Source organism: Oryx dammah, unplaced genomic scaffold (genome assembly GCF_014754425.2).
Source record: "Oryx dammah isolate SB20612 unplaced genomic scaffold, SCBI_Odam_1.1 HiC_scaffold_17, whole genome shotgun sequence".
Taxonomy (NCBI): domain Eukaryota; kingdom Metazoa; phylum Chordata; class Mammalia; order Artiodactyla; family Bovidae; genus Oryx; species Oryx dammah.
Genome location: NW_024070201.1, coordinates 46,214,101 through 46,228,103, shown reverse-complemented (window position 1 = coordinate 46,228,103; position 14,003 = coordinate 46,214,101). Strand labels below are relative to the sequence as shown.

Sequence of the window (14,003 nt, the reverse complement as noted above, 5' to 3'; positions counted from 1 at the left end):
TTCTTTAGGATGCATATTGGTAGATTATTTTCTGGGAAAAATGCAAATCCCTCAGGGAAAGAATCCACTAGGAAATAAGAATGTCAACAGTGCTACAAAGGAGAGCTTACAGGAGCACACAAAGTAAATCCAACCAATTAATGAGACTCTCTCATCACCTGGAGTTTCAAATCAGCTTACTAAGGACTCTTTGTGAATTAATCATCAAAGAACATATGACATTTGAAAAATAGTTCCAACATTAAGATTAAAAACAATGCAAGCTATAAAAATAAACTATTAAAATTTAGAGGTTATTAAAATAATATATATATAAAAGAATTGTTATTTGTCTAAATATATATCTTTTTAAATCTACCTTCTTCATTATCTTATTATAAGTATAATGGAATGGTATCACTTGGATTAGAATGAACATATTTTCCAGGACTATATTCACACTATTGTTCTGTACATACTATTATTTTGAACCACATTTTTCAACATTTTATGTCCTGATAATGCATCCCTAATATTTAATTTATTGAAAGCATATAAAGAAATAAACAATAGACATTTAGGAGAAACAGATCATGAAATCTGTTTCCCCCTTTGCAGTAAAATGTGTAAGTGATTAATAAATTTTGATAGGTAAGCACTAACTTGATTCAAGTAATTTGATTTTCAAAATCTTTACCTCAAACTAATATTTTAATGCCTGCTTTATTCTTTATAGTTTGGCTATCTGGGAGTGCTCCAAGAATCAAAACTACATCAAGTAGGAAAAAGTTACTGAAAACCAGAATTAATTGGTTTTGAATAACAAGATATTCCTAAATCACATTTCTCTTTTATTATTACAGTTTTGGACAAGTCATTAGCAAATTTTGATAAAAGCTTCCTCATTTAAAATGTGCAGCTAAAGTATTTCATACATTTCAATTAAAATTAAATGAGACACAGTATTATTTAACAAAATCTCAAATCCTTGAAATGAGTTATTTTCATTATCATATATTCTAGTCTATTACTTAAATATCTCCATGCACAGAAATTTCTATATGCATTGCATATATTAAGTTTCTAATAATTCAACAAAACAAATTCAAGAGTGCAGGCTGTGATATCAGAAGGCTACATCTTCTCCAGCTTTCATGACTTAAGGCTGAAGATAATCTCCAAAGTCATGATTTTCTCTAAAGTTCTGTTCCTCACTTACGAGAAGATGAAAACAATACAAACTGACTTATGGTATGAAGTTTGTGTTTTGATAAATAATTTAACACACGATGTGTTAAAATAGTTCCTGTTTAATTAGAAATATCCAAGGAATGTTGGATACTTCTAATCTGCCTGCAAAGCAAGAGACCCAGGTTTAATACCCCAGTCATGAAAATCCCCTGGAGAAGTGAATGGCTACCCACTCCAGTATTCTTGCCTGGAGAATTCTATGGACAGAGGAGCCTGGTGGACTACAGTCCATGGAATCGCAAAGAGGTGGACACGACTGAGTGACTAACACTCTCACAAACCTTTCACTTTCAAGGAATGTTAATGCTAGAATTAGTGTTTAAAAAGACGATTCCCCTACAACACCTACAAAACCATGAATGTAGCTTCTTCAAACACTGTCAGAGAGCATTAAGAATAGTAACCCTGAATGTTTTTCTTCTTAGTGAATTATGTTCCAGGATCTCGGAGATTTCAACAGCTCAAAGTTTCAGGTCTCTGAGTTCATTCTGATGGGATTCCCAGGCATTCACAGCTGGCAGCACTGGCTATCCCTGCCCCTGGCTCTGCTCTACCTCTTAGCTCTCAGTGCAAACATCCTTATCTTGATCATCATCAATCAGGAGGCAACACTGCACCAGCCTATGTATTATTTCCTGGGCATCCTGGCTGTGGTTGACATGGGCCTTGCTACCACCATCATGCCCAAGATTTTTACCATCTTGTGGTTCAGTGCAAAGACCATTGGTCTCCCTGAGTGCTTTGTACAGATGTATGCCATACATAGTTTTGTAGGAATGGAATCAGGCATTTTTGTCTGCATGGCTATAGATAGGTATGTGGCAATTTGTCAACCACTATGTTATTCATCAGTAATCACCAAATCTTTTGTGGTCAAAGCTACTGTGTTCATGACACTCAGAAACAGCCTGACTACCATCCCAATTCCTGTGTTGGCAGCTCAGAGACACTATTGTTCAAAAAACCAAATTGAGCACTGTCTGTGCTCTAATCTTGGTGTCACTAGTCTATCCTGTGATGACAGGACAGTCAACAGTGTTTACCAGCTACTTCTGGCCTGGATATTCATGGGGAGTGACTTGGGTTTGATTCTTGTATCCTATGCTTTGATATTTCACTCTGTACTGAAACTGAACTCAACAGAAGCTACATCCAAGGCCCTGAGTACCTGCACTTCCCACCTCATCCTAATCCTGTTTTTCTACACAGTTGTTATTGTCATTTCTATCACCCATAGTGCAACAATGACGTTTCCCCTCATCCCAGTTCTACTCAATGTACTCCACAATGTCATTCCTCCTGCCCTCAATCCTATGGTCTATGCACTCAAGAACAAGGAGCTCAGACAGGGCTTATGTAAGCTCCTTAAGCTGGACTTCAAAGGCAATTAACTTGGAGAGGATGCTCAACTTTGTAATTTCCCTATGTATATATTCATTATATTCTTCAAAGATTATAGATAAAGAAGAACTAAGAAACACTAACATTTTTCAGTTAGTTTAAGGAATCAGTGGCAATTAATGAAACCTTCAAAATGAGAATGAAGTAATCTTGCTTTTCAATAAATTTCTTCATCAAATGAGTAACACAATGATGCTGATTGTCTCAAGGAATCCACAGAAAGACAACAGAATATATATTCCATTTTTGTCTCCAGTTTCTCTAAATAGAACTTCCTAACAATGTTTAATATAGATGGGTAAAAGAGAGATCTACCATTTTATTCTTTTTTAATGAGATTATTTAATCCATATATATTTTATTTAATTACTGATAGCATATAACTGCTCCATGACAAAACTAGACAGCATATTAAAAAGCAAAGACATCACTTTGATTAGGCCCTTATAGTCAAAGTTATGGTTTTTCTGGTAGTCACTTATGGACAGGAGAGTTGAATTGTGAAGAAGGCTGGTGCTAAAGCTGAAGCTCCAGTCCTTTGGCCACCTGCTGCCTAGAACTGACTAATTCGAAAAGACCCTGATGCTGGGAAAGGATGAGCTCAGGAAGAGAAGGGAGTGACAGAGGAAGAATGATTAGATGGCATCCCCAACTCAATAGACATGGCTCTGGGCAAACACTGGGATATAGTGAAGTACAGGGAAGCCTGGCATCTGCAGTTCAAGGGTCTCAAAGAGCCAGACATAATTTAGCAACTGAGTAACAACTGCTCCAGATATTTGTGCTTCTTTTTGAGGTGTTTTACCATTTTTAAATGGTCAAAGAACTTGAGTAGACACTTCTCTAAAGAAGATATGAGATGCCAGCAAATATATGAAAAGATTTTTATAAATTAAAATCAAAACAATAATCACAATAAGTTTAGGATAATTAATATATAGCCTAAATGATTACTATTTTGTTTTAAATTTAGCAGATGTTGGCAATATTTTGAAACATGGCATTATTATACATTGATAGAGAGTATGTAAAAATCACACAGGCGTTGTGGAAAAAACTTCAGTAATTACTCAATTAAAGGTAGTTACCTATGACTCAGAAATTTAACTCCTATGCATATAATCAGACAACACAGCTGCAGCAAAAATTTTATGTAGAAATGTTCATAGTATCATTGTTAAACAAAAAGTGGAAAGAAGTCAAATGCTGTTGAGTATCAGTTGTTTAATAGATAAACAATATTAAGCATATCCATTTCAGGAATTATTATTCATACATAAAAAGGATGAAGTTCTGATACATATTCTTGCATAAATAAAATTTGAAAAAAAACATGCTAAATTAAAAAACCAGATACTAAAGGCCACAAGTTATATGCTTTCAATTACATCAAATCTCCAGAAGAGGGAATCCATTGGACAACAACAACAAAAATAGTCCTTGGTAAGAAGAGAAGTGACAAATTAATAAGCAGTTACTGATTAAGGCTACAGATATTTATTTTGAGGTAATGGAAGTGTTTGGAAACAGTATTGTGCTGACGGTTGCGCAGCACTTTGAATGTACCAAAAGGTACTCAGTTGTGCATTTTTGAGTGCTATTTTATGTGGCATGTGAATTTCACTTCAATTAAAAAAATGATAAAATGCAAAAAAAAAAGACTGTTCTATCTGTGTCTCTATGTATGTATATATGTCTCTCTATATATATGGAAAATGGTTAAAATAATTTACTTATCATATAGCATCAATTTAAAATGGTACAATTTATTTTTTAGTAGGTATTACCAGAACTTTTGTGAATATAGAAGCCCATGTATATACATCTCTCTCTTTCTCTTTAGTCACTAAGTTGTGTCTGACTCTTGTGACCTCATGGATAGTAGCCTGCCAGGCTCCTCTATCCATGGGATTCTCCAGGAAAGAATACTGGAGTGGGTTGCCATTTCCTTTTCCAATATATACATATACATATAGCAAGTATGTGGGCTTCCCTGGTAGCTCAAATGGTAAGAATCTGCCTGCAGTGTAGGAGATCCGAGTTCAATCATTGTGTCAGGAAGAGCCCCTGGAGGAAGCCATGGCAGCCCACTCCAGTATTCTTGCATGGAGAATTCCATGGACAGAGAGGACCCTGGCAGGCTACAATCTGTGGTGTCACAAAGAGTCAGACATGACTGACTAATACACACATAGAAAACATATATTTAAAAATATGGCAACAATTAATTCTACATTATAAAATTTAAAGTATCTGATTTATCTACTTCTAAAATGATTTTTCAAAATAGTAAAAAATACAAGTGTTACTTTCCATATCTAATTAATGAATATGTAACTAGAATCATTTGTGTTTTATTATTTTTTATGTTATCATCAACATCATTATTATCTCAAAACTTGGCATCAAAATATTACTAACATAATAAGCCAAAAGCAGAGACATTACTTTGCCAACAAAGGTCTGTCTAGTCAAGGCTGTGGTTTTTCCAGTGGTCATATATGGATGTGAGAGTTGGACTGTGAAGAAGGCTGAGCACTGAAGAATTGATGGTTTTGAACTGTGGTGTTGGAGAAGACTCTTGAGAGTCCCTTGGACTGCAAGGAGATCCAACCAGTCTATTCTGAAGGAGATCAGCCCTGGGATTTCTTTGGAAGGAATGATGCTAAAGCTGAAACTCCTCATGCGAAGAGTTGACTCATTGGAAAAGACTCTGATGCTGGGAGGGATTGGGGGCAGGAGGAGAAGGGGACGACAGAGGATGAGATGGCTAGATGGCATCACTGACTCAATGGACGTGAGTCTGGGTGAACTCTGGGAGTTGGTGATGGACAGGGAGGCCTGGTGTGCTGGGATTCATGGGGTCGCAAAGAGTCAGACACAACTGAGCGACTGAACTGAACTGATTGATGGTGTTATACATTTCCATAATATTCATGATCATCCTCACATAAAAGAAAAAAAAAACTCAATAAAAAGAAATAGGAATGTGTGTATGATTAAAACTTCTGAACATCCTTACAAGGGAAGGAAGAGAATTATTTAATAAACATTAAAATCTCTAATATTCATCAAAATTAGATTGTATTGATTCTCACTCCTCCATATATATTCCTCATGTGCAAGCACACAGATTAGATACATAGAGATTAATTTATTATCCATGTGTTATCTTCTAGGCAGCGAGAATAGAAACTTCCACTACTCCTTCTCCAATAGGGGTTAGCTTACTTCCTAAATCAGTACTTGTATCTCAAGTGTTTTGCAATATTCCCTAGGATACATAACACATATTAAAAATATTCAGTCATATAGTGCAAATGTCAAAAGATTTAGTAGTTGAGGACTTTGAATGTACATATATTGTACATTCTTGATTTTTTTAAACCAATATCCTGAACACCTGGAACAGATTGCATTCAACTCACTGTTTGGCTTTCCAGAAACTAAGGTATCAAAGGACATACAAAGGTGGGAGTAGAGGCAGAATATTTTTTAATTCCCTATTGGAGAAGGAAATGGCAACCCACTCCAGCGTTCTTGCCTGGAGAATCCCAGGGATGGCGGAGCCTGGTGGGCTGCTGTCTATGGGGTCGCACAGAGTCGGACACGACTGAAGCTACACAGCAGTAGCAGCAGCAGCAGCAGGCAGTAAAAAATGTAAAGAGTTTTTGGATTTATAATAACTGATTATTATATCCACACAACTTCAGGTATGATTCCATTTACCAATTTGAAGGCTGAAATGTTGAGAAAGACTGGATTTTCATGGGAAAATATTTATTTCTCCTGTTTTCAGATTACAATACAGTACATTTTTCCGTGTTTATTATGAATATCTAGTTATTTTTCACTTTCACTTTTCACTTTCATGCATTGGAGAAGGAAATGGCAACCCACTCCAGTGTTCTTGCCTGGAAAATCCCAGGGATGGGGCAGCCTGGTGGGCTGCCATCTATGGGGTCGCACAGAGTCGGACACGACTGAAGTGACTTAGCAGCAGCAGCAGTTATTTTTCTAAGCAAATGGTAATCTTTTTTGGCTCTGTTGTGCTAATATCAAGAAAGAAGCACAGCCATTTAATGAAGATTGGGGAAACAGCAAGAGAATAGCTCTTGATCATAGTCACAGGACTCTTATAATTTACCTACTGTCCCACTGATCTCAGATTAAGAATCTAATTTACATACTTTATTTCTAGAGATACTTATTTGTGACTGAATTTTATTAAATTTATGTAGGAAAATCTACTGGGAGGAAGAATAAACAACCATATTAGAAAAAGAACATGGAATGTAAAATTGAGAACTGATTAGTGAGGAAACAAACATTTCTATGGAGTTTAGAAACAGAAAGAGGCAACAGGTGGTACAATAATTGTAGTTATAAATAAGTGACCATATTCTTGTGTTAATGTCACAACTTCAACACGCTTGTCTCCCACAGAACAACATAAGCCCATTTTCCTTGCAGAAAACTTGTTATAATGTATTGAAATCATCTTAAATTTAATTTGGAAAGTCTAATGTAATTAATGGACTTCCCTGGTGACTCAGATAGTAAAGCGTCTGCCTACAATGTGGGAGACCCAGGTTCAATCCCTGGGTTGGGAAGATCTGGAGAAGGAAATGGCAGCCCACTCCAGTATTCTTGCCTGGAAAATCCCATGGACAGAGAAGCCTGGTAGGTTACAGTCCACAGGGTCGCAAAGAGTTGGACACGACTGAGCAACTTATGACTATGTAATTACGGTCAGTACTACAATATTTGCTTTAAGCTTGGCTTGGTAACTGAGAGTATTGCAAATGTATTGCAAATGGATGCAGATTTCTCATGTAACAAGAAAACCAGCTTTAATAATTGACACTAGAATTTTTAAAAGGAAACAAGAAGGACATAAATAGGATATTTATCTCATGTTTAGAAACTATATCCTTAGAAATAGAGCACAAGTGACCTCAGAGATATATTTGCTATTCTCAGCGATTTTTTTTCTTTAATCAGTGCTTTTTCTGGGCTTCCCTGGTGGCTCAGACAGTAAAGAATCCACCTGCAATACAGGAGACCAGGGTTCAATCCCTGGGTTCAGAAGATCCCCTGGAGAAGGGAATAGCTACCCACTCCAGTATTCTTGTCTAGAGAATTCCACAGATAGAGAAGGCTGGCTTTCTCTACCTGTATTTCATGGGCACAAAGAGATAAGAGTTGACAGTTCAAATGTATTGAGAGGAAGAAACAACTCAGATCCTAGTTTTGCAACAACTTTGAAAATCTGTCTACACTAGTCAGTTCAGTTCAGTTCAGTTCAGTTGCTCAGTCCTGTCCAACTCTGTGACCCCATGAATTGCAGCATGCCAGGCTTCCCTGTCCATCACCAACTCCCAGAGTTCACTCAAACTCAACGTCCATCAAGTAGATGATGCCATCCAGCCATCTCATACTCTGTCGTCCCCTTTTCTTCCTGCCCCCAATCCCTCCCAACATCAGAGTCTTCCAATGAGTCAACTCTTCACATCAGGTGGCCAAAGTACTGGAGTTTCAGCTTTAGCATACACTTCAAATTCTTTCTTATTCAACAGTAATCATTATATATGTGTGAAAATATACCTACACACATATATGAATTGTTACAGTTTTGTCTCTTATTGAAAAATGTAAAAGAAATGTGAAAAGTATAATGGCATACAAACATTAGAAAAGTATTTACAAGCCTGACAAGAAAGAAACCTGATGACAGTTTTGGTTTGTAAGAAACACATTCTTAGTTTATTGTAAACTCACAATACTTGTCAAAAACACAAATTGAAAGGCTTCTGTTAGCCTTGCCATTGTTAGCTTGAGTCCACACCAGTGTTATCAAACAGGAATTTGAGGATTAGTTAATAAATTTTGGCTGCTTTAAGTGAATTCCCCAATTTTGAAATTTCTTCCACATACTAATAAACTAGATAATTTCAATATATTTTACTATTTTGCTTGTGGACAATCATATGAACATGGAAATGAAGCAATGTGATATACTGAGGATTAACTGTGTGTAAACATCGTCTATTGCTTTACCAAGGTGATCTTCACCCTCCATTTACTTGTTTGGGTGCCTGTTTTGTTTGTGTGTCTATTTCTTCCCTTTTTGGGGGAGTATGTGTTTGGTGTGTTAGTATAACTTTTGTTTCCAAAAAGCTTTGTGCATTTTTAGTGTACACTCTTTTTGTCGTTTATATATATATACTTACTTTCAGATATGTATTTTATTGTGTAAGCATTTGCAAATAATCAATGTGAAATAAGGCCAACTAGCAGTATTGTTTTACTGATTGAAATTTATTTCCAAACCTAAACAATTTGTTTTTATTGCTTCCGCATAATTTCCTTGCATTTTTGAAACTGTTTTTATTATATATACTTTATATTAGGGAATTGCTTTGAGAATTTAAATTTTTCTGTTGGTTTGAAAGAGATATTATAGTTCTGTTTTTCCTGATGGTTCTTTTTATACTTTTGAAAAAGCAGCAATTAAAATGCAGAATAATAATTCTTAAAGTCATAAAATGTGAATAATTTATTTAGTAACCTCTTCATTAACTCTAAAAAATTTATTGATATCAAATATATGCATTATGTCTTACTAAACAATGCAAATATAAAAATATTATTCACAAATAATAATTTTTTGTTAAATTCTGGTGGATTCAAGTTATCAATGTGTTTTATAATATCATGATGTTAAAATAGAAAGAGATATCGATCTATTGGCAATCATATTCCTTACCTACAAAGCCTTCCTCTTTTGTGTGTTTGTGTGTTCAGTCGCTCAATCATGTCTGACTCCTTGTGACCCCACAGTCAGTAGCCTGCCAGGCTCATCTGTCCATGGAATTTTCCAGGCAAGAGTACTAGAGTGGGTTTTCATTTACTGTTCCAGGGATTCTCCCTGACCCAGGGATCAACCCATGTCCCTGACATCTCCTACATTGCAGGCAGACAAAGATTCAAAGGATGGTTCCTTGTCCTCTCTCAGAAAAAGTTGATATTGCTAAAGCAGGTGATGCTTGAAGCTGGAGTGGAGGTGTGAGGGTACAAAATAGAATAGAAAATTGAAGAACGACAAAGCTAAAACTACTGGAGATTTTGAATAAGAAATATCAAACAGCAACAGAAAAAAATTTAAAAAAGAACAAAAGAAAAAAAAGAAAAAGAAACTGATTTAACAGAATTTTAACCATGATTCAGTTGTAAGATCATTTGTCTTACAACTATTGGTCTTTTGTTATTTGGTCTTTTGCTATTTGAAAAACCTCCTAATGGCCTGCAAAGTTTTGCTTGATTTCATTTCTACCTGCTCCTTTATGAGTCCAAGTATTTATTACAGCACAAGAAAGGTCTTTGAAGAGGCTCTTATTAAGTAGTTCATATTATGTTGCATAGCTACTTCCAAAGAAGTTGTTTCTTGCAGTATCTAAACTGTCCTCTTTTGTTGTGAATACATAAAGATAAAACAGGATGTAGGTAAAAAAAAATAATAAGTAACAACTTTTACAACTCTAACTCATACAGTATTTTAAACACTCAAATACCCTCTTGGCCTTCCTTGGTGTTTCAATGGGCAAGAATCCTCCTGTCAATGCAGGCAATGCAGGAGACATGGGTTCAATCCCTGGGTGGGGAAGATCCCCTAGAGAAGGAAACAGCAACCCAGTCTAGCATTCTTGCCTGTGAAAATCCCATGCACAGAGGAGCCTAGTCAGCCACAGTTTGCTTGCCGTGGGTATTAAGTCACTTCAGTCCTGTCCAACTTTTTGACCCTATGGACCATAGCCCACCAGGCTCCTCTGTTCATGAGATTCTCCAGGCTAGAATACTGGAGTGGGTTGCCATCTCCTTTTCCAAGGGATTTTCTTGACCCAGGGATGAAACTGTGTCTCTTGTGCCTCATACATTGGCAGCTGGGTCCTTTACCAATAATGCCACCTGAGAGGCTCAAGGCATCCCTGTCTCAGTTCAGTTCAGTCGCTCAGTCATGTACGACCCATGAACCACAGCACACCAGGCCTCCCTGCCCATTACCAACTCCTTCAGTTCACCCAAACCCATGTCCATTGAGTCGGTGATGCCATCCAACTATCTCATCCTCTGTCGTCCACTTCTCCTCCTGCCCTCAATCTTTCCCAGCATCAGGGTCTTTTTGAATGAGTCAACTCTTCGTATCAGGTGGCCAAAGTATTGGAGTTTCAGCCTCAGCATCAGTCCTTCCAATGAACACCCAGGACTGGTCTCCTTTAGGATGGACTGGTTGGATCTCCTTGCAGTCCAAGGGAGTCTCAAGAGTCTTCTCCAGCACCACAGTTCAAAAGCATCAATTCTTCGGTGCTCAGCTTTCTTCACAGTCCAACTCTCACATCCATACATGACTACTGGAAAAACCATAGCTTTGACTAGATGGACCTTTGTTGGCAAAGTAATGTCTCTGCTTTTGAATATACTATCTAGGTTGGCCATAACTTTCCTTCCAATGAGTAAGCGTCTTTTAATTTCATGGCTACAATCATCATCCACAGTGGTTTTGGATCCCAGGAGAATAAAATCAGCCACCGTTTCCCCATCTATTTGCCATGAAGTGATGGGACCAGATGTCATGATCTTAGTTCCCAGTCTATGGAGTCACAAAAGAGTCTGACATGACTTAGTGATTAAATAACAACAACTGCCTTCTTATGATGACTGGAAGTTTATTCTGGAGGAAAAAAACCTTTAACATGTAGTATGAATGCAAATATATCCAGCATGATGAAGTTCAAGGATGAAACATCATAAAAAAAATGAAGAGATTCCAATATTCATAGTTAAGTGTGAGGCAGACAGGGTCCTTCAATATCAAGAACACTTGGAGCCAGTCATATGTTTATCCAAGATGCAGATTGGTAGATCATTTTCTCAAAAAAAAAAAAAAAAAATTAAGTCCCTGAAGAAAAAAAGCTGTAAATACAGGTAAATTAGGAATGTCAACAATGAAGCAAAGAGGACCCTAAAGAGCATACAAAGTAAATTCCACCATGTAACAAATGAGACTCACTCATCACCTGGAGTTTCAAATTGGCTTTCTAAAGATTCTTTATTAAGTATCAATTAATAGTCACAGAATGCAAGACATTTGAATAATAATTTCAATATTAAAAACAAAAGCAATGCAAGCTATAAAAATAAACTATAGAAATTTAGAGGTTATTAAAATGATATATATGAAGCAGAATACACATATTTGTGTAATCTATTAATCTTCATTGTGTTATATGTGTGATGGAATGTCATCACTTGGGTTAGGATGTATATATTCACCAGGTCTACATCCACCCTGTTTTCTGTACATACTAAAAGTGTACTGTACAAACATTTTTCAAATATTTTATGACTTGATAATGCAAACTTATGTTTAAATATTTTAAGGAAACAAAAAATAAACAGCAAACATTTAGAAGAAACAGGTTGTGAAAATATTCCAATTCTTAAACTTAAGTTTTCCTAAACTTCCCTGGTGGCTCAGACGGTAAAGCATCTGTCTACAATGCAGGAGATCCAGGTTCGATCCCTGGGTTGGGAATATCCTATGGAGAAAGAAATGGCAACCCACTCCAGTACTCTTGCCTGGAAAATCCCATAGAGGGAGGAGCGTGATAGGCTTCAGTCCATGGCGTCTCAAAGAGTCGGACACGACTGAGCTACATCACTCCAGTTCTTAGATTAAAGTGAAAAAATGATTAAATTAAAAGTTTTTGGTAGATATACAGTAACTTTATATTAGGAGTTTGACTTTCAAAATACTTACCTCACACTAACTTTTTAACACCTGCTCTATTTTTCATAAGATATTCTGGAGTGCTCCAAAAATCAAAACTGTGTCACTCCCGGAGTTCACTCAGACTCATGTCCATCGAGTCGATGATGCCATCCAGCCACCTCATCCTCTGTCGTCCCCTTCTCCTCCTGCCCCCAATCCCTCCCACCATCAGAGTCTTTTCCAATGAGTCAACTCTTCTCATGAGATGGCCAAAGTATTGGAGTTTCAGCTTCAGCATCAGTCTTTCCAAAGAACACGCAGGGCTGATCTCTTTTAGGATGAACTGGTTGGATCTCCTTGCAGTCCAAGGGACTCTCAAGAGTCTTCTCCAACACCACAGCTCAAAAGCATCAATTCTTTGGTGCTCAGCCTTCTTCACAGTCCAACTCTCACATCCATACACGACCACAGGAAAAACCATAGCCTTGACTAGATGGATCTTTGTTGGCAAAGTAATGTCTCTGCTTTTGAATATGCTATCTAGGTTGGTCATAACTTTCCTTCCAAGGAGTAAGCATCTTTTAATTTCATGGCTGCAATCACCCTTTGCAGTGATTTTGGAGCCCCCCAAAATAAAATCTGACACTGTTTCCCCATCCATTTCCCATGAAGTGATGGGACCAGATGCCATGATATTCGTTTTCTGAATGTTGAGAAATAATATTGCTCTCTCATTATTACTTGGTTTTGGACAGGTCATTAACAATTTTTGACAAAAGACTCCTCACTAAACATATGTATACAAAATTACCTCAAACATTTCAATTAAAATTAAGAAACTCTCATATTTATGTATCAGAATCTCAAGTCCTTGAAAACAGTTATTTTCAATCAATATCATATATTCTAATCTATTCCCTAATTATCTTGATAGATAAAAATATCTACACTCATTCCATACATTGTCTGTAAGAATCCAACAGTTTATAAAAACAAAACTTAAGAATCCAAATTGTGATATCAGGGCTCTCATCTTGTCCACTTTCCATCATTTCCAGCTGAAGATAGTGACCAAGCTCCTGACTTTCTCTAATGTCTTACTTCCTAGTTAGGAGAATATGGAGAAAATGTGAAATGCTGTGCTAAAATGAAGAAATTTTAGTTTAGATTAACTAAATTACCACATAATATGCTACAAGAGTTCCTGTTTCACTAGAAATATCCAATATGTGCTAATATGCGAGTGAGAATAAGAAAATATTAATACAATGACTACTCACCACTACCACCTACAATATGATGAATGTAGGTAGCTAATTTTCAAACACTGTCAGAGGAATTGTTAATAATAATAATCTTGAATATTTTTCCTTTTAGTGAAAGATGTTTCAGGATCTTAGAGACTCCAACCACTTAAAAGTTTCAGGTCTCTGAGTTCATTCTGATGAGACTCGCATGCAGTGTTCTACTTAAATGTAACAAAAACATTCTGGTTTTTGAAACAAACTGTGATGGGTGATGAAAAGAGGATACTGCACACTAATATGGAATGGAAGAGATCCTGTGGCAAGTGAAACAAACCACCACCGACTACACCGTA

At 36.6% G+C, this 14,003-nt stretch overlaps 1 protein-coding gene across 1 annotated transcript; it reads left to right on the top strand.

The window, feature by feature from the left end:
* Nucleotides 1-1,661: 1,661 nt before the first annotated feature.
* On the top strand, nucleotides 1,662-2,621 carry LOC120875889 (putative olfactory receptor 56B2). Its single transcript, XM_040257645.1, has one exon. The coding sequence runs from the start codon at nucleotides 1,662-1,664 to the stop codon at nucleotides 2,619-2,621; it is 960 nt and encodes a 319-aa protein (XP_040113579.1).
* The last annotated feature ends 11,382 nt before the right edge of the window (nucleotides 2,622-14,003 follow it).